Below are 22,037 nucleotides of genomic sequence, written 5' to 3' on the forward strand. Positions count from 1 at the left end.
ATATATATATATATATGTATGTCGACTTCCCTGAGAAATGAAAGGTAGCACAGAACCAAACTATTATTCTTGTCTGATGACAGCAGTCTGTTTTTCTTTTCAGTTTCTATCTTTTGGGGTATAGGCAGATTCTGTGGAAACAATATTAGAAATCTTTAGGGCATTTGAAATTGAGGACCAAGAAAACCGGGGTGTCTGAAAAGGAAAAACTAGAAACTGGTAAAATGTAGATATAAGAACTACCAAGAAAACTTGTAAAAATGCATTAATCTACATCTAGAGGTCATAAAGATGATTATTCAGATAAAAATGAAGACTAAGACTAAAATAAAATAGGAAATATGGAATACATAATAGCAAGCAAGCATACTGATACAGCATTTTGGCAGCATATATATAAAAACTCTGTGGAAGGAAAATACCAAGATAGAGATGTTTTTAGAATAACAGATTGGCAAAGAACTGCTTTTTAAAGTTTGAATTCAAGGAGAGAAGGATAAATATTCTAGGATTTCCTGTAGTGTCTTAGAAGACTGGTTGTATGTAGCATCCGGTTAATGTGATTTCAATGTAAGGTTTTAATCCTAAAACTGAAACAGTTCACATATCTGTGATACAGTCAGTTGCCCCGTTACCCTCTAATTATGTTGACTAATTCTTAGAATGCAAACTGTTTAAAGATAACATATTAAAAGTTCAAACTAAATGTATAAAATTGTTTTTGAAGAATCACCTCTTTCTCCTTGCCTTCCTCCCCAAATAAAAATGTCCCAAACTTGGTCATGATTAACCACAGGCTGAATGAGATAAGACTGTTGATAGTAATAAAACTGCTTCAAAAAGTGAACATCTTGTATGCATACAGAAAAGGGGAAGGATTATAAGTTCTTGCATGCTAAGTGTGGAATTATAAGGCAGACATTCTTAGAAATAATGTACAGATGACATAAAAAAACAGAAGTACTGTAGACAGAAATGCTTTCAGAGAGCATTGGTTCTAATCAGAATGTGGAAATCTGAACAAAGCCAAATGAATCTGAGATTGATAATCTCTGTGATGGAACACAGAGAAGTTCTCACCTCAGAGACTTTTCCAGTAATCATCCAGCCTCTTCTGTGATTACTGAGCTGGTTGAATATATTTCAGAATAAATCAATAAAATAGTTTTGTGCCAGGTAAGGTAATTTTCACCTAAGTTCTAAGTAAAATGAAATAAAGGACTGCCAAACTATGATTTCTAATGGCTAAATTATGCATTACAATTTATATACCACATGTATGCACTTACATGCTACAGGAGCTGCCAGGTATGGCATGGTTTTTCAAAAGTGGTTCCATATTTCTGGAGAAATACAACCAGGAAACCTCTCTCCTGTAAGGGTCAAGCAGACTGAATATAATGTAGCTACAAGAGGAAAATATAGTATGGATTCAGTATTCTTTGAGAGGCATAATGTACATAGGAGAAATGATCCTGTTGCTGCAGTAAAAATGGGTCTACTTGAGAGCAGAAACAAAAAGAAACTAATTGAAGGTAGGAATCATGGATAGAAATAAAGGATCGGTGTTTACAATGGAGAGTAATTATCAGTAGAATTACATAGAGATGTGCTGTTCCACAGAGACACTATCAGTATGGAAGGGGGGCAGAATCTGAAGACAGATGTAGTGATGAGTTAGAGAAACAACTTGCAGCACTGTGTTACTGGGTGATAAAATGACTGATGCAATCCAGTGTACAGGAAAGTAACACACATGAGGAAAACCTTAAATGTGCATGTTGCACTGTGGTGAGAGGCTGCTATTAGAGGAGAGATTATGGTGTGACTTTGGGCACATCTATTGGAACATCACAACGCTTAGCAGTGAGAAGAATAGCAAGCAGAAAGGAATTGTTTGGAAAGGAAGAGAGTAAAGCAGCAAGCATCATTTATTTCACTATGTAAGTCCTTGGTGAGTGCAAGTCTGTGAGTGACATAACGTGTGCAATTCTGGCTACCCCATCTCCAAAGGGATACATTAGAAATCAGTACAAGACATAAATATTTCATCTAGAAAAAGCAGCAGCTCAAGGGGAAATGATAAATAAAAACACCAGTAACATGGAGAAATTAAACAGGAAATTATCTCTGGCCACTGCTGCTGATGATCAGAACTTACAGACTGCAATCAGGAATTCAGGAGCATCAGATTCCTTAGAAGAAACAAAATAAACTGATTTTCACATTACATTTGGATGACAAAAGTACGTATGTCGCTCTGAAAGTAATGCCTCCTATTTACTTCCACGGAAACTACAATAGATAAAAAGAGCACAATACCCCAGTAACAAAATTTGAGCAAGCAAATTCTCTGCTACAAGACACTATTTTTTGCCAGCAATGAACAAGTGCCTGCATTCTGTGCTTGTAAGAATCGGCACCAGTGGAGGTAGTCAGTCACTGTCACTGCTGCTGAAACACGCCATCCACTGCCTCACTGTGCTCACGTCCACTGTATGGTCTTCAAAAAAATTCAGCAAGAATCGATTACTGTCGGTGGGTGCAACTTTTCCATCATGGAGGAATGCAATGAGACACCTTTGCTGCATCAGCACTTCCATGTCAGACGTCATTTATCGGACTGCCCCTCTGCTGCCATCTGTCACACAGCAACAGCATGTAATGGAGTGTTGGCAGAAAGGTTCAGCCTCTACTGCCATACCACCAACATCCACCTCCGACTTTGTTGACCAACATAATAAAATAAGAGGCATTTCTTTCAAAGCAGCACTTGAACATTGATTTCTGTGATTTGGTGAACTAGCAGAAGAAAGCAAGGAAGGTAGGATGGAAGGAAGAGCCTGTGTTCATTTGAAATGCAGCCTTCAGCTCTGAAAGTCACTATTCCAAGATGTCAGGAATCAAGGAGGGTATCCTCGGACAATTGTTTTTATGCACCTTTTTCTTATTCTTCATCGTCCAGTTATGATCAGTAGCACTGGAAGGGAGGTTGGTCAACCTTTGATCTCACAGACTGCGTCTGGTTTTGTGTCTTTACCTGGTGATGGCAGGTTGGGATATTGACATAGCTTTTCTCTGTAATAGGAATATAAAAGGTAATACATAACATATTTAACTAGCCAGAAGAGGCAGCCAACAGACTAAAAAAAGCTCTGCAAAAGGAAGTGTACAGACTTCCCTCCTCATGCTTGCCTGCGGGGCTGGTGTAGAATTGCCACATCAAAACACAGCAGCTGCATATGAATCATTGTTCTGTTGGCAATTGGAAAATCTATAATAAGAAACAGTTGTGTCAGCTGGAAATCAGGTGGGTTTTACCCTGAACTCTGTGCAGTTTTCCCTACTTCACTGTAATAGAACAGGTTGGATTTTCAAGATTTATCCCTGCCTTGGTGAAGATCTCTAAGTTGCTCCTGGAGCTCTGGAATCCCTTTCCTATTCATTGATTCTACTGATCAAAAGGAAGTTTGTTAAGGGGAAGTTCTTTACTAGGAGAGTGGTGAGGTCCTGAAACAGGCTGCCCAGGAAGCTTGTGGATGCCCCGTCCCTGGAGGTGTTCAAGGCCAGGTTGGATGGAGCCCTGGGCAACATGATCTAGTAAACGTGGAAGTTTGGTGGCCCTGCCAGGGAGGGGGGTTGGAGCCCCGTGATCCTTGAGGTCCCTTCCAACCTGGGTCATCCTGTGATTCTGTATTCTGATCAAAAAGAAATTTACATTCCCACTTTCTCTGGACATTGAGATTCACAGGCACGATCTTCAGAAGTAAATATACATTCCCATTTTGAGGAAGTGGGAGATTAGAAGTGGGAAACCAATCCCATCCACCCAGAGAATCGCAGTGTTGGTGTCTCCTCCCAGACCTCTCCTGGGTCTGAAGAGCAAAGGGTTCTGTGCTGTGGGATAAGACCTCTCCTGCATGTGGTTGAAACACCAACCTGCAGCACTTCCCATGTTCCTTTCCTCTGTAGAAAATTAAACCAAAGCTTTTATACCTTGCATCATTTGATTTCTAGTGCGGCCTCTTGTCTGTGTTAAAGAGTTGTTAGAAGGATGAAGGCAACCTTTACCAGCACATGACAAAAATTTGCCAGCTATCAGTGAAATGCAGGTATCCCTGATATCCCTGGGAAGAGTCTGTGATCTAATGGTTAGAAGCAGTTTAACAAACCCCTAAGTTTTAGTGCATCCAACCTGTAACATGGTTATAACTAATTAGAAGACATAGTTTCATTTTCATTTCCTCTGGCAAATTGTACTTCATCTTTCCCTTCTTTTTAGAGGATAATCTGTTCGGTTTATGTAGTGCAACAGAATGTTGCAACTTTAAAAATTCAGTGTTTTTTGGTAGGGAGATATTTTGTGGAGCAGTTCTAGATCTGCCATGTTTGTGCATGTACTAGTTGTGTTTTCTCTCTTACCCTGTCTGAAGTATTAGATTTGATCCAAAGCCATCAGCTAATGACGTTCTGCCATTAGAAGCAGGCAGAAAGAGAGGCCATCATTACTCAAGCATAACCATTGTACATGTTCAGCCATTACTTCTTAAGTTCAGCGTGCACACCTCTAAAATTAGAGTAGGACATGATAATTAATAATGAAACATTTTTATGACTTTAGCAGAGAGATATGTCCTTGCTTCTAATGGATAGCTCTACTGAAATGCTCTCTCTAAAAGTTACTTTTATTAAATATTACAGGCTTTTCCTTAAAATCTATTAGCCTGCAAGCCTTTATTCACAAAGATTGCACATTAGAGCTTTAGCAGACAAAGGTAAGAATTAGACCAGGTTGGTAATAAAATACTGCCTGTTACAGAAATGCTTGTGTAGTAGAAGTTTGTCCTTTCTGAGGACCATACTAGCTGTGCCTTGTAGTTGACAGCTTTGGATTCAATAGAATTTCAGTCAGATAATAAACGATATTTTTCTTGCTGCCATTTTGGCTTAGAAAGTTGTCAAACTTGGAAAACAAGCAAAAAAGAGACAAGGAACCCATACTTTTCCTGCCAAAATGCCAAAGGCATCTTTTTTAATTTGTTAATGGAAGCCTTATTGTAAAGTGGTACCTGACATCAGATTTAATATTACATGGCATGTTTTGTTCCGTCCTTGTCATTTTTCTAAAACCTCAGTGTTTACGCTTGTAGCCACATTGCAGCTGTTCTTCTCTGATGGGATTTCGGTTTTAACTCAAATGATTGAGTCATTTCACAGATAGATATTTAATGATTCATAAGCAGCAGCGTCCTGTGTTTTAGTGCATTACAGCATGTAAGTTAAACCCCTGGTATTCCAACAGCAAGATAGCTCTGCCTCTGGGGCTTTCAGATGAAACACTGACAAAATCCTGGAACAGAACAGGGAGGATTTCTTGCCTTACATTGAGCAGAGCTATTGCAAGGTGAATATTAGATCCTACTTTGCCTCTTCACTGTTGAAAACTCTTTCCTTCTTCCCAGTGTATGCTTTCTTTATGAACCTAATTATCAGCCTTTTGACTGCTCCACAGTTCTTCTCAGGGTGTGAACTGCCATCCAGAGCAATTGGTGATTGAACCAAATCCCCAGACAGACTCTGAACTGCCTGTCTGTGGCGTAAGAACTGCACTAGGCATGGGGTCACTAAAGCAACCCCTCTGTAGTGATGGAAGGGCATTGGTCTTTTGTTTTCTGATACGCCTCACCTTACAAAGTTTGGTTTTCCAGAGTTTATTAAGGTATGACAAGGGTCAGTAACTAACAGCCCCAGAGATGGCAGGTCCAACCAACTGCTGGCAGTGCTTGCATGGGCTGGAAACCAGCAGGAGATGAAGGAAATTATGAAGGTGAGATTGGTAATGCAGGCTTAGTTGTGTTAACTGGGTGAATTAACTAAGCTTGGTGGAAATACAGCTATTTTGAGGCAAACCTGTAATGTTTTGTTTATCAAGAAAAAAGAAAGCGTGCTAATGTTCCAACGTGCATGGCTGTTAGTTCTAAGATAAGCTTTTTCTAGGCTTTCTGATGTGGTTTCCATTTATACATACACCTCCCAGCTTCACGCAACTGTCGAGAAAATTAAGTGTATTACTGAGTGTAAGAAAACAGTAGAAAGTAAGCACTTCTTTATTGATTTTCTGTTAAAAAAAGATTAAAAAAATGCTTGTTTCAACTTCCATGTTCAAAAAAAAAAAAGTGCAGTTTGCTTGAATTATTGGCCTTTGCCTTTTGATTCATCAAAACTAGACAGACAGTGCCAGACTCCCCTCACAAGTCCCTTCAGAGCAAGTTTTGACTTTCTCCCGAAGGGTTGTGACAAACAGATGGAGCTGCTGGAAGTAAAGAATATCATTGTCACACTGAACATGGTATTTTGTAGGGGCCATCTGAGAAACATACCAGTATTTGGACTTCTGTTCATTACAGACAAACCCAAGGAGTAGTAAGAACAATATATACATTTTAAAGCAAAAAATAATTTCATCGAAGTTTCAGTAAAAAGTAAGTGTAGCATACAATATTGTCATGCTGTCCACATCTTTTTCTTCAGTCAGGATGACAAGCTTCCCAGTTTTGCAGCTTAGTCACCCAAAGTGCTATGGGATCAAAGTTTTAAGTGGAGGAAGAGAGGTATTTATGGATATTCATGTTTTTAATTCTCCTGTGACTACTCTACACTGGGGAAAAAAACAGTGCTGGCAACTCTCCCAGCCAGCCATTTGTGATGCATTTTACCCTGTCTGCATTTTTCTGTGACGTAGCCCACCAGACCACTGTCTGCTCTCAGCCCAACATTCATTGCATATCTCTTTCTTCTTCCTGCAGCAGAGACTCCTCATCCTTTTTCACATCTCCCATGGCAACTTGGATTCTATATACAGATATAAGAAAGTGGGGAAAGCACTCAGATGGAGTGGGTATTCCCCTTAGTAGTCTAAGATTGATGTAAAACCTGCAGCATCTTTTATTTTTATGGCAGAATTGCCTGAAATCAGGCCCAACATTTAATGTTAAAGCCGGGGATACTGGCATCGGAATATTGCTTTAATAATAAATCTGGTAGATTCTTTGCAGGATTAAATCTATGTTATATAGAAGTTCTCTGTACTTTTTTCTCCCTATTTTGTATTCTTGATTAAAAAATTTGGTTAGTTAAAAGGATTCAGATGAGTTTTAACAATTTGGTAGATGACCAGGACATTGTTTTCACTGGAATCATTGTATTTGGGGTAGTTGTCATAAGTGAAATATAAGTGGTGAATCTAAGCGTGGCCGCTCTTTCCAGTGCTACATACTGTATTCTACACAGAACAGAGTTGTACTGTTTTATACATACTGTGTTTTACTTTCTAAAATCAAGAGGTTTTTTGTGGACCGGTTCCTGTTATTCCACAAGTTAATTGAAAAAGTGTAGTGTAAAAATCAATTAGAAGTTGGGGCTATAAAATAAGAGGAAATACTGCAGTTTCCTTCAGAAGAATTGAGACTACTCTGGCATTTGTGGATATGGTTGTTAGCCTATACACACAAAATGTTCTGTGCCTCATTTTAAGGCCCTTTAAGTAGAATGGAAATCTCAAGTGCTGCATCTCGGCACCTTTCCCTGCTCTGGGTTCTGGTAAGTGCATGGTTGGCCAGAACCATGGCTGATGGTGGCTCTGGTGGACTAGCTCATTCATCTCTGCACCATATTTAATTGCACAGACTAGCCCTGTGCTTGGTAAACATAAACCAAGGGATCTCGTAGAGCCCAGTGCTGCAAAAGGACAGACCTGTGAAGAAACACATCTAGCCATAAGCATAAGGAGTAACACTGCAGACTGTGTTTACACAGGCCACTGAGCTCAGTAGTTATATTGCAGCTGTATTGTCCCTTCTAACCAGAGATCTCAAAATGTCATAACAATGCAATCAATTATAGAAGGGAGCCTTATCTCTTAGAGTCAGCCTTATATCTTCACTTTTGTGAAGAATTCTGGGAGTTGAGATGCAGAATGGCAGGTCACAGTCCCTGAGCTGTTTGGGTTGCTGATAGAAGCATTCATGCTTGGAGAAGGAGGCATCAGGTGATAATATGAACCAGTAAGCTTAGTCATATATCCTGCAAGGCACTAAAGTGTTAGTAATCATTGTTAATAAATGATTGCCATTGACATAATAACCTCATTTCTATGCATTCTTTTTTTTCCCTGCTCTGTGAGAATATTAATAACAATGTGAAAAAGAAGCTAAGAACTCCACTGAGCAAAAGGACATGCTACTCAGTTTTATTCAGGTGTCTTGATTAGGCTTACAGCTGCTTTACAAAGGTGCAAAATGGCATGCAGTTCACTTCAGTGTGGTAGCATTAGTGGTCTAATGAATTCCTACCAACTGCTGAACTGGAAATGGGAAGGGGAAAGTATAATCTTTGAGGCAGGCCGTTTTCTAGAAGTTTCATTTCCCTCTTTTTTGGTGAGAAGCCCGTTCCGTTTTCAGCAATGTTAATTAAACTGGCTTTGGAAACATGATTCCTGCTGTGCATTGTTAAATGTGACCACCTTAAGCTCCCTTTGGTCCTCCAGCAAACGCCACTAGATCTGCAGCTTTGTGTTCGACATCTAGATCCAACTGAAGATCCATGCAGTCAGCTGGGATAAGAATGAGATTTCTCAGTAAGGAATTGCCTGCTTCAAAGTATATTTTTAATGTGCTGAATCCTGTTCTTCGATAAGCCATCCTTCTGCATGGTGCACTTGGATCTTTGTACTTCATGTAATTCTTTCTGCATACATACATATGTGAACACTACAGGCAACCAAGTCCATACTTACCCCATGTATTGTCATAGTTCAACTATGCATAGATTTTGAATTAAATCTTTTAAAGTATGTTTCTCTTACTTAGAACAACTTTTCTGTGTTGTAAGAGAAGCACATCACCCGCCTTGCAGCATGTTATGTGTGCACTGGTGATTCTGGTCAGTTTGATGCTTTTATTTAGGAAAAAAACTGTTGACAGGAAATGTGTCTGAGTGAAAAATTAATGTCAGGACTTCTCTCAATCCCAAGTGCTTACTATGGCTTAAATATGTATGCATGGAAATAAGTTTTTCTAAACCAACTCTCTAAATTTTCCCAAATCTATACAAATGTATACATTTTTGCCAGTTCTGTTCTGTTGAAAACTCTATTTTAGCTTTACCTTATGCTGTTGGCATTGAAGAGATGTTATTTGGAAGAAAAGAACGATTTGGAAACTTAGTTTTGTTTCTGATAACACCAGCACATGCAATTACTTGGGATCTGTGCAGTTTTAAGATATGTAAGTTTTACTGTATTAATATGCAAGTTGTAAAATATCAGGTGATCTAAGTATGAATAGAAACTTCAAATGTGAAAAAGCACCTTGAAGTTGTGATAACTTACTGCTTTCAAAAGAGATAGTTAAAGGAGCAAGAAGGGTTCATTCAAATGAGCTTCTGGTAATTCCTGATAAGCGAGGCGTCTCTACTAGAAATGTTCAGAAGATTCTGAGTACAAACATGTCACCCTACAAACATTCCCGGTAGAAAATGCAGTTTAAACATCCTCTGGGTTCAGTTGCAGCAGCACAGAAATGTTATCTCGGTCAGTTTTAGTAATAAAGAATGAATGTCAAAAGTAGTTGCAGGTAGGTGAGATAATTTGCAACTGAGTATGAAAGACTGCTGTTACTCCATCGAAGTCTGCATTTGGATTTGAACTTACTCAAAAATTTTTGCTACTGTGAATGAGGTTCTTTTTTTTGTTGTTGTTTAGTACTATTTCTGATTTAATGTCTGTGTAGATGATGGACAGACATGGATCTTAGGGTTCACACATTGTATTGGCAAGTTAATTCACACAGAATCACAGAATTTCAGGGGTTGGAAGGGATGTCTAGAGATGACTGAGTCCTGCATCCCTGCTAAAGTAAGTTCCCTGCAGTAGGTTGCACAGAAGAGTGTCCAGAATATCTCCATAAAAGCAGACCTCACAGCCTCTCTGGGCAGCTTGTTCCAGTGCTCTGTCACCCTCATTGTCAAGAAGTTCTTTCTCATATTTATTGGGAACTTTCTGTGTTCTGGTTTTTAGCCATTGCTCCTTGTTTTGGCCTCATCCAATTGCCTCTCGCACTTAAGATATTTATAAACATTTACCAGATTCACTCTCAGTATTTGCTTCTCCAGTCTCAATAGCCCCAGGTCTCAGCCTCTCCTTATACAGGAGATGCTTCAGACCCCTTATCATCTTTTTTGCCCTCTGCTAGGATCTTTCTAGAATTTCCTTGTCTTTCTTGAACTGAGGAACCCAGAACTGGATGCAGTACTCCAGATGTAGCCTCATCAAGACAGAGCAGAGGCAGAGGATTACCTCCCTTCACTTGCTGGACAACCTTTGGGCAAACTGTGCCAGTGCTCCATCACCCACATGGTACAGAAATGCAGTTAGAACCTCCAGTGTTTGTGCCATTGCTTCTTCTCCTGGCACTGCACTCCACAGAGGGGAGGATGTCTTTGTCCACTTTGCATGCTGCCTTCAATGCTGCCATCAATGTATGCACATTGATGAGATCACCACAGGACTTCTCTAGACTGAACAGACCCAGTGCTCTCAGTGTTTCTTCACAGAAGAGTTGTTCCAGTCCCTTCAGCATCTCTTTCCAGTAACTCCACATCTCACTTCTATTGGGGAGAGGGCAGAACTGGATACAACACTCCAGGCATGGCCTTAGCAGTGCTCACTAGAAGCGAAAGATCCCCTCTCTTGACCTTCTGGGGGTACTTTGCCTAACACAGCCCAGGATACCATTGGCCTTCTTTGTGGCAAGGGTCTATTGCTGGTGCATGCTCAGTTTGGTGTCCACCTTGACTCCCAGCTTTTTTTCTGCTTTTCAGCTGGGCAGTTCCCAGTGTGACCTGGTGCCTTCGGTTGTTCTTTGGTGCAGAATTTGCACTTCACTGCAATGAACTTGCTGAGGTTTTAGTCAGACTATTTCTTCAGCCTGTCAAATTACCTCTGGATGGCAGCACAACCCACTGGTGTATCAGAATGAATCCAAGTACATCCAGTCTGCTCAGGAAAAAAAAAGAGAGAGAGCTTGAGATTTCAATGGAACACAAAGTTCGCCAAATGCAGCACCAAAAGTGAGGTGATATTTTAAAGTAGTTTGGGGGGGAGCCGAGAGGGTGTGGTGGTGAAAGCAACAGCAACAACAAAATGGAAATCATAAAAACCTTGAAAAGCACAAACTCAGAACCAGAACGAGAGATAACTGGTAACTGCTTGACATTCTGCTTTTTTACAGGTCAGAGTGCTGTTAGGCTATAGGTCTGTGTTAGTGGATCAATAAAATAGGTTTGAGGAAAGACATTCCTTCCCCTTGTATATGATTCTTCTGAACCCGACTCTGGAAATAACATATTGGGGTGATCTTGAATTTCAAGACTTACATTACCATGAGCCCACAGCTCAGATTTTTGTTGCAGTATCTTTTAGCCAAACTGATGTATTGGCAGGGCTGGGGCTGGACTAGTGGTGGTGTTGCTGTCTGTGTTGAGGCTGTGATGATGTTACATCAATTTAAAATAACATAAGAAACTGACCTTATTCACACGAACAAAAGGAAAGTGGAGGTTTCAGAAAAAGGAGTGGAAATGTGCTTATTCTTGGCTGAGACATGAATATTGAGTGACCTCTGATATGCAAAACCCCAGCAAGCAGCATTATGTGCTGTTGTCCTGGGACCAGCACCACAGCATTCAGCAGCTTTCTAGCATCATTTTTAAAAAGATGCCTTTTGAGAAAACATTGTAATGGTCCCTCATATGAAAAAATTGCAGTTGTGCATTCAGCTTGGGGTCCTGTCAAGAGCTCTGCTGATGGTACATCACATGTAGATGCAGTTCAAGCTGTTGAGGAAAATTCTACTCCAGATACCAAGTATTTGTCTTTGGAGTGCTCTGATCACACGGTTGCAGTGCCTTCCCTACTTCTGATGTCACACCGAGCTCATGATTTGGGCTTACATTTCTAAGTGACCCAAAAGGATTTTTTTATGTCCTCTCTCACAATGTGTTTTGAGTTTTCATCTTCGACATACAGCCCCTAAATATTTTCGTTGTTTATCAGAAAAACCTAATAGTAAGATAATACATCAGTATCTGGTTCTTATACTGCATTTCTGTATTTTATTGTGTTTTGCTTTTAAGGGAAGCTGAGATTTTATGTAGGTTTGTAATTCCAACAATTGGTTTAATTGTATTATGACCACATTGAGAAAAACAATCATTTGCCATCAAAGCACGATATATACGGAGAACACATCACAGATCACTGTACCAATATGGGGGCAGGGACTGGGGTACAACCCAAAAAGTGAAGTGTAACCTTCTTCCCCATTCCCTCCCTTCCCTGAAACTACAGAATGACCTTTCATTTCCTGTAGCTGTTACAAGAGCAACAACCCCTCAGAAATGAGGTTACGGACCTATAATGTTAGAGATGAAAAGGAGCAATGGACACCGTCAGGATGCTATTTGTATTCTTACTGCTGTTCACACTTAAACATAGCCAGTAACAAGCAAAGAAGTACAAGACTGAAAAAAAAAGGCATAACCATCTGTTGAACTGTTATCCAAAAATCTGGCTTTAAAACTAGTGCAAAATGTAGCCTGTTTTCTATGGTTCATTACCATTCATAATTTCAGCCAATTAAATTTTATTTCCCAGTATTTTATGTGTGTGTTTTTTTGTTGTTTTTTTTTTTACATGTATTTGCAACCATTCAGTTTCTACATGTTTGTATTTTCAGATATATAAAATGGCCCCAAATCTTTTCTCTTGTCCTTAGCCATTCTGTTTTGGAACAGCCAGCAATAAGCTAGCAATGACAACAGAACAAGTGAATAATTTTGGATCTTTTTGCTTTGAAAAGAGATCAGTGTGTTTGTGCATCAAAATGTAGCCAGATCAGCTAGCCTTCTCCTTTTCAAGAGAGATGATTGCAGACTAGATCAAAGGCAAGAATCTTGTCCAAGCTTCCACTGCAGGTTGAGTTAGAAACTATAGTGTGCAATTGAGATCTAAGACAATGTCAGTTGCACTCTTTCTTTCCCCTGTATCTTGTTTGATCTTGTCTTATGATTGTTCACTGCCAATCTGAGGTCAGAAATGCCATTAATAAATCCAGACAAACAAGACAGTGACTTGCAGTACGTACAGTTCAGATCAGGTAAAGCTGAAGGGGATACTGAACAAAATAGAGTGTAGTGGTTGAGAACACTGCCACTGTGTATTGTTCCTAAAACATCTGATTGGTTTACAAAATCTTGGTGTAAATATAATCAATGTCTCAAGGAAGTATCTGGTCATTTATAGCTCAGCACAGAATATATGTTATGGGGAGAAGTTTCAATTCAGTAATTTCATGTTTATGCAGCCACAAAAGAAAGCTTATTCTGAAACAGGGAGACGGGGACATCTGCGGACAGCTGCCCGGCCCAAGCTGCAGGATGCTAAAGCAGACATTGCTGTCCTCAACCTTCTAGCAGCTCCTGGGCTGCATATCTCAGACCTCAGGACTGAGCTTTTCTTGAATAGCTTCTTTCTGATTTTGAATGTGCTAAATTACCTCAGCCACAGGTACCTGATACACCTGTAGGCTGACGGGGTGAATAGACTTTGAGGACATTCCTCCAGAGAGGTGACACTTTCAGGCTCCTGTTTGGTGATGGTGTTTTACCTGCCAGTAGCAGTGCACATAAGGACTTACTGGCCTGCTCAATCCAAGACTTTCTCTATTTTCAGTCACAGGTATGACTGAAACAAAGCCCTCTTTTAGAAATGTGCCTGGCAAGCTGTATTGTATTACCCTTCTTCAGCGTGGGTAAATTGGTTAAAATAGGTGTAGTCAGGGAAAACGAATGGATTTCTTAGTCCCTGACACCCCTAGTTTACAGGTAAATGCTCTTCTGGTTTATATGCTTTTTCTGAGACCAAAGGGAATCTTTATGTGAAAGCTTCATGACAAAGTACTGGCAGCAGAGCAATAGAAGTAAAGCTGCAGTCTCATGATGATATCCTAATGGCTTTCTTTTTATTTTAAGATACTTTAAACTAATCCCCAAACTCAGCCCAATCACATTCTCCAATGCAGCATTGTTTTCAGCTATTAGCAGGTGGTTTTTAGAGCCCTCTTTAGATGATATGCGGGGCCCACATAGTGAAGTCAATTGTTAGACAGGATATAATTTAGACTTCAGCTCTTCCTCTCAGTTTGAAATAAAATGATTACATTTCAGGAGAGCCTAAGGGAAGATTAAAAGTTTTATATCAAAAGTTGAATATTTTCTTTTGTTGTGCACTCTTCTTTTAAAGGAAATGGTATTCATTTAAAATAATGCATGTTCTGATGTATTTGAAAAGGCACTACTCTGCATTAAAAAGAAATTCATAAAGTATGCATGTATGGGAGAGGAAGATTGCAATCTTCATTTGAGTGTTTAGCTAAAGGTTTTTTACTCTACCCATCCTGCTTTGTTCCTAGAATGAGATAGCTATCTGCAAAGACACACTGTAAATAACAGATGTCACACAGTGTTTAGAGGGCAACAGGTAACGTGACAAAATCCTTTGGGCGTTCCTCTCCACAATCAGGTTATAAAGTCATATTATAACATCTCTTCCAGACTGGAAAATAAAAAGTCCTTACCTATCTTTAAACTTGTTAGATACGGTTTCAGGCAGTAGATCAACATAATTACACTTCTGGTAACTCCTGTGACACTTCTCATTTCTTACGTTCTAAAGATATCCAAGGGCAGAGGCCACTTGTAGGATATCAAGTTGTAAAGCTGATGCACGTGTTAAAAATAAATGGCATAGTACAAGTATGAGTAAGAAGTGAAGACATGAACAAAAAGATAAAGTTTGTATCCAATGCAATCAGATAGCTTTTACTACTGGTATCAGTGAAGCTATTTTTAGAAAAGATGCCTTGGGCACATTTGCAAGAAGGCACCAATTAAAGGAATTCCTGGAAGCTTCCTTAAAGCAAATGTATCTGCAGTGAAGTCTCCTATAAAAGTTTGCCTTCTCATCCAACTGAGCACAGATCTTCTTCCAGAAGCCATCAGAAGAGCCTAAATACAGAACTTCCGTAGCTTACTAGTCTTCTTTCCTGCTTATTAGAATGAAGAGTGTGAAAACTGTTACTGTTATCAAGGGCCATGGTCACTGAACTGTTAAGTTGAAATTTTCTTGTGATATTATCAGAGAAGAGATGAAATTATTTCACTACATTGTTCTGCAGTCTAACTATATATATTTATATGTTAACAGAAATGGATACCGCCATCTTAAGGCAGCACTAGCGTAGTTTTATATTCACATCTCATATAAGGGGTACTCATTTTACTCACCTGACATGGGAATCAATACCGCCCAGTTAGACACCATGCTGCCCATTAGAAAGGCAGACAATTATAAATATTAAGTTTAGATGCAGATTTAAGGATGGAGGTTCATGGGACAGAATGGTTAAGATCTGTGTTCAGCTGACATCTCTCTCAAAGTTTACAAAGTGTTAATGGTTAATGTGCTGTTATTCCAGATTTCTAGGAAAACTGATGTGGTGTGGAATTTAAGACGACAGTTAATGGCTACTGAAGAAGAAGATGGTTTATCATATCCACCTCTGAGTGTGACCACAGGAAATAATACATGCATCCTTTTCTATGCTAGTAATTTCAGCCTTGTTGCCAATGGTTCAGTTTTAATAGAATTGACAAATGCGACGTTTACTACGCGGAGTGTGGATATTTCTTCCTCTGTGTGCTCAGACACCAACGCAACGTGAGTAGAACAGGAGGTTTTAACTTTCTCATGCATTTTGTTCTGGAAGCTAACAGCTAAATGGAAAGAACAAAAACTTAATTCTACTGAAGCATACAAAATAAAATATACTAAATTCAATATTATTGAAAGAAGGAGATTGAATCAAGACCACAACAGTTTTTCAGATGCCGCCTCTATATTTACTGTTTTTTCCTTCGGCATTATTTAGTTGCCTGCTTGTTTATGTTTGGCCCAAATGGGTTTCTCTGTGCCTGATCTTGCCATCACAGAGATCTCCACTAGCATTAATGAGATGATTGTTTCATTGTAAAATTCCCTTGAAGTGCCGTATTGCCATTTGGTAGGTGGTACTTCAGTTGGAAATACATTAATGAAACATGATCTCTGCTTTCATTTGTTTTGAAGCACCTGCTCTGGGTTAAAAAAAAAAGGCTGTAGAAATATTTTGTCATATTTTTCTGTGTGCTTTTTGTACTGTGAACCTTTTCTACATGACTTTTGTAATTGCCTATTGATTTAGAATATTCCTTCTGATTGAAATGTCACAGTGATTTAATTAAAGCTGACTACTCTAACATTAAAAATCTTTTTCTTCCTCTTAGACTGTCATTAAAATACACAAAGCCAGTGAATGGAATCAACAGCCTAGAGATAAGGTAACTTATGATTTATTCTTAAATAAATCTTTGTGATGTACAAAGCCCATTTGTGAATTAAGACAAAGAAAAAAAGTAGTGAAAAGGTTATTAAAATCACAGTTTTGTTTTTTATTGCTGAGGAGTTACCGTATAGTAAAGAATATTTAAACATGCTCAGGTAAAGTTCTGAAAACAGTGTAAACAAACAACCATTCTGTGAGACAGTGGCACACAAAACATCTTATTTTAATTTGGAAATAATTCTAGGAGCTGAAGTCTGCTTGCCTTGCCAGGCTTTGTGTTTCATCCTGATATAGATTACCAATGTACTCTGTTGGAGTTAGCCTGTGGCTAACGAGGGCTGCAAAAACTGATAATTTTTCTGCTCTGTAGATGATGACAAAAGCAAGCTTCTTCCACCATGAGAACAGGGAAGAGAAAATGAGGCAACAGGAGGACTTAGGATGAAAACTTGAAGAGAAAACATGCTGCTATTGCTGTCTCTGGTGGACTCCAGGGTAGCATCTGTACTGCTGTGAGGATTGCCATACAGCTGCTGGTCAACAAACCTCAGTTCTTTCCTCAGCAGCAGGAACAGCAGTTAAATGTTTTCCGTAATCTCTGTCAAAGACAATGTGGCTGCCTCTTTTCATTTCAGTTTCTTTCGTTCTTAAAGAGACAGTCATGCCATTTTAGGCCTCTACTAGCTCCCATAATACAATATTGCATGGTATATAATACACACTTAGCAGAACCAGGACAGCCCATTGATCTTTTCATGATTCAGGAAGGCTTCATTTACTTTGCTCATCCCAGCGTGTCTGTTCTCAAGAACTAAAACTCACAGAGATACATTATAACTTCTGTTTTCCACTGCTTGTTCATTTCAATTACATTTGTTGTTGAAGATGACTTCTTAGTAAGATTACATTCTGGCTCAGTAGACAGGACATGAGCAGGGCAAAGAGGTGAGTAGGAATAGAAGACAGAGCCATAACTGCATTATTTTTTTTCTGCAAAGGTCATTTAATAAAATAAAATGACACCAGACAAGACCATGCTCAAATAGCTCAATTTGTTTCTCACTGAGCTCAATAAACTCTAACCTCAGCAGCATAAACTCAATCCAGAGCTCGTTCTTACCACCCCCAAGCCACATTATGCTGAGCAGCTAGGCACAGCCCACCTCCTTCCTACAAGCAGCTGCAGTAGCTGCCTCTTCTTATGGAAATGTGCCTCTCTCATTTCTCTAGCAAGAGCAGTGGTCACCCTCCTGCACTTGCCATAGAAGGGTGAGCTGTTGAGGTTTTGTGGCTGTGCAAAAGTAATGCTTCACCAGGAGTAGGAGCAGTGGGCAATAGATTTTGCTGGAAGAAGCACCTCGGCTTTCCCAGCAGCTGATGACATCCAGCTGTTCACACATCTGACATCTTTTCAGGAGAAAGGTACCAAATTGGACAGAAGTGCAGAGCATTTGCTGGATAGAGCTTCATTTCTCTTTTCCCTACCTAAATTTCTAAGAATGTGACTGTTCTTGTACAGCATGTATTAAATGGAATTGCTCCAAGAACCGTGGTGCAAAGTCTGGTACATTTCAGCTGTGCTTCTCTTATTGGAACAATGGTAATTCCAGATAACTTCCTTTTCAGAAATGTTTCTCCTTGCAGTGGATAGCCACGTGAAATGGTGATCAGTAACAAGCAGAGACAGTTAGAGTTCAGAGGGTTATCCGCCACAAAGGGAGTCTAACATGCAGCCAAGAACTGTTTGTGCCACAATAATTAAAGAGGATAATGGCTTTGTGAAAGTTTGCTTCCTGTATTGGCTGTAATGTTCAGTGTGAGCACAGCATTTCCTCTGAAAGGCAAGACACGTAGCCTTGTAAAACTTGTTTGTTCATACGGTGTGTTTCCAAAGAATTTCCTTCTTTTTGCTTCCTTGCCTTCTTAGCAAGGGTTCAGAGCGCACTCAGCACTTGTGGCTGGCACAAGGTTTAAGTATGGTTATGTATATGGTACATATTTATGTATATTTATAAATGGCCATGTCGTTAGGTTGAAGAAGTGCTTTTAGAGCCTGCAGCTGAAAATTCAGTTCAAATTGTGCTATGTATCAGGAATAAATTCTCACATTTAGTTTCTATGCTAATGCATTTGTAAATGTTGCACCTTTATCATTATAGCAATAGGATAATTTTCCATATATGCTTATATACTAGATGCAGTTCAAAGGCTATGTTCTTTTTTCACTGATGTTTGTAGCTGAATATAGTGTGGAAGGAGCAGTTTAAGTTCAAGACAGGAATGACAAAAGACAGAACATCCTTTTCTCACCTGAATGATGCTTGGGGTTCTGTGATTTCTTCTGAGGATTTCAGAACTCTTCAGGATTATATGAATCAAAAACCACTGATCGTTAACAAACAATCAAACAAACAAAAAAACACCATAAGAAAACAGCTCAATGTAGTAATTTGTTATTTTACTCCTAAAGAACATCGATTGTATTTAGACTTTAAGTTGAATGGATGATATGCTACTAAAAGCAACTGATTTAAAGAATCGATAGAGAACACTACTACTCTATATTGTGCATTGCTTATAGGCAACTGCTTATTTGTAAACCTGTCATCATTGCATTTAAATATTACCCCAGATTTTAAAATCATACAGTGTGATGCCAATAGTGGTGTGGATAGACATTAGAATATTTCATTTTGAATCAAGTCTGGATTACTCTTATAAACTTTTTGTGGTTATGTGACTCAGCAAACAGCAGAGAGATAAATACGCAAAACAAGTGGGGACTAAGTATGGAGCAAAATATAAGAAGGAGAAAAGTTTATCACTTCCTGAAGAGATAACTTGATTACCTAAAAGCTACTGGGTAAGAATGGTGAAGATTAGGACATAGTCCTAGTATCTGTAGATAAGAATTTACTTCTGTGCATTCTCAGTAATTTGTCTTTCAGAACATTTGTTTATACCACAGTGGTAGTAACACTTTTAGTTATATCCCATGGTTGTAAACTACCAGAAACTGTTTTTTGCAACACGAGAAAATGTTCATTTGTGGCTAAACAGCTACAAATCAGGAAAGTGGGGCCGACTACCCCTCCTCCCATCTAGTGAGAGAAAACTCTCTTGTATTGTAAATTCAGACATTTGCAAAGGTAGATTGCCACTTAAGCATCTGAATCAAAGAAGAGTTACAACAAATCAAAATGGTTCTCATGGCTGTACCTATCATAAAAGCAGGTTTGTTTGTTTTTTTTCCAAAAAATCCCATAAATTGTTTATCAATAGCTACTGCAGTTCTATTGGCAGTGTGTTAAGTTCTGGTCCGCTCATTATAAACTGTTGGTAACTGATGAGATATTGCATCGGCATAATCCATTGAAGAATGAAATCACATTGTCTTGCTCCTTGCCTGCTACAGTTTGTGAGATGAAACCCCAAGAAACAGTAGAAATGTTCACAAAAGCTATTCACTTATGAACAGTCCTAATGACGTAAGACGCCAGCTGTGATTTACCTTAATTTGCCACCAGTGTTTTATCAAATGAATGTTAATTTTTTCCTTCTGGCATTCTGACTTTTTTTATTCTGTTGTCTTTCTAGGTTTTTAATGACCAATGTGTTTTATGGAGGCTCAGCTAGAAATTGGTTCACTTTGGATTCAGTTGAGATTGTACAAGATGAAGGAAAACTTGCTAAGTATAATGTATCTGTCATCTCTGCTCCTGCAGAGTACTCATTTCATTGTCAGCTGGTGGGAACAAGTAGTCTCTATCTGGCAAGGCTGATTCCATCCAACTTAGAAGCAATCAACTGGGATGTTTTCATTTCCAGGTTCCAAGTGAGTACACACTGCTATTTCAGAGATAATTCCAAGAACTATTACTTGCTATTGTAGGTGCCGAACGACACAAATTCAGAACGCCCTTACTTTCAATTCAACCTGAGGAAAAATGTAAAAGAAAATCTGTTCCCCCTAGGTGAGCTATTCAAAAAAGGGGTAAAAGAGATGGCAGTCGCTGAACAGTAAGAACATGGAAGTGCAGCTGTGAAAAACAAAAACTCCAAAGTTGTCCACAAAAAAGAAAAACCAATAAAACCAAATGCGCTTAATCAGGCAAAGAATGACTAAGTCTCCATGCCTGTTTAATGAATTGGGCTGCTGCTGGAAATGCGGACCTCTTGGGTGGGTGGCTTTATGCTGCTTACTTTGTTTTTGCTTGATTTCTTTGCACTTTGTTTACCTAGAAAAGTACAGCTTAGTGTGGTTACAGCTTTCAATGACATAGATAGTCTGAACTCCTACAGACAGAAACAATGCCCAATAGGATTAAATGTAATGGAACGTTTGCCATGGATTTCAATCAGGAGAAATACTACACATGGCCCAGAAGGAAAACATTTTGCTTCTTCTTTGTTTTTTGTGTTTTTTTTTTTTTTAATGAAATTTTCCCTATATTTTGTGTAGATGTGGATGACTGGCTATCATTGCGGGCACTGATTTTCAGTTAGGGAGAGGCACATCAGCAAACTGGACTCTCTTTGTCAAAGATGAGCTAATCTCATAACTGGATACAAGTGCTGATAAAGTCATATTAATTATTTCATTATCAAAAAATCTCAGTAATCTGAATTCACATTTGACACTTCAGTTTAAGCACTGAAATCTCGAAAGAACGGCATTGGTAGTGAGATTAACTTTCCTCCTACTACCCAGAGCTGCTAAGGTCCATTGCAGATTCTAAAAGAAGATGGAATGCAAATTTAATATCTTTAGTCATTATTCAGCCACACAAAAACACTAGACCTAAGTATCTCTGTCAGCCTTCCTTTTGAATCATTGTTTTTTATCTTCCCCTTTGCAGGCTGTAAGATTAAGTCCCACAGTTTTTGAGAAGCAATACAGCAGTACATACCATTGTTGTGAAGGTTCCTCCTGATGGTGGTGCTTTATGGAAAGGCTCAAAAATGTCTGAATCCATGCAGCTGGACCTTGTCTAGTCAAATCCTTGAAGTGCAGAGCACAGACTTTGACATCACTAGTCTGTGAACTGTGAGAATACTCGGGCTGTGAAAATACAAAGGGTCCACTTACAACAACAACCTATATTTTCCTAGAACTTCTAAATGAACTTATGCTGCTACCTTCTCAAAACCTAATGAGAGGTCTTGTTTCATCTTTAGCAGGCATCCATTCAATCTAATTTTAATAAGAGAAGTAATAGTTTATCCAACTTTCTTCTTCACTCCTGTGGAGCAACAGCTGCTTCCACTGCTCAGACAACAGAACTTTCCTTTGGAAGAAGGCCTTTTTCTCTAATCTTGTCTTTGGTGTTAAAAACAGCCTAGAAAGTCTTTTTCTGAGCATTTTTGTTTTATCATTCTTTGTCAAGCCAGAATATCACCATTTTTGACCACTTTCTAAGTTCTTTCTAAACTAGATCATACCTTCCCAGTTATCATCTACTGATACTTATAGAAGTCTGAATGGTATCACTGTTGGTCTTTGTCCAAGAATGAGATTTGCTAACTCCCAAGCTGTGT

The 22,037-nt window shown here is 39.0% G+C and overlaps 1 protein-coding gene across 1 annotated transcript in view; it reads left to right on the plus strand.

Annotated features, from left to right (window-relative positions):
• ATP6AP1 (ATPase H+ transporting accessory protein 1) overlaps positions 1-22,037 on the plus strand; it is a 51,352-nt gene that overhangs the window by 24,598 nt on the left and 4,717 nt on the right. The window contains exons 7-9 of the mRNA XM_072355206.1: positions 15,594-15,835; positions 16,441-16,494; positions 20,097-20,334. Coding sequence (XP_072211307.1) covers positions 15,594-15,835; positions 16,441-16,494; positions 20,097-20,334 — 534 coding nt within the window. The remainder of the gene's footprint in view (positions 1-15,593; positions 15,836-16,440; positions 16,495-20,096; positions 20,335-22,037) is intronic.

The sequence above is a fragment of the Excalfactoria chinensis genome, chromosome 1, assembly GCF_039878825.1.
Source record: "Excalfactoria chinensis isolate bCotChi1 chromosome 1, bCotChi1.hap2, whole genome shotgun sequence".
In the NCBI taxonomy this organism is placed as follows: domain Eukaryota; kingdom Metazoa; phylum Chordata; class Aves; order Galliformes; family Phasianidae; genus Excalfactoria; species Excalfactoria chinensis.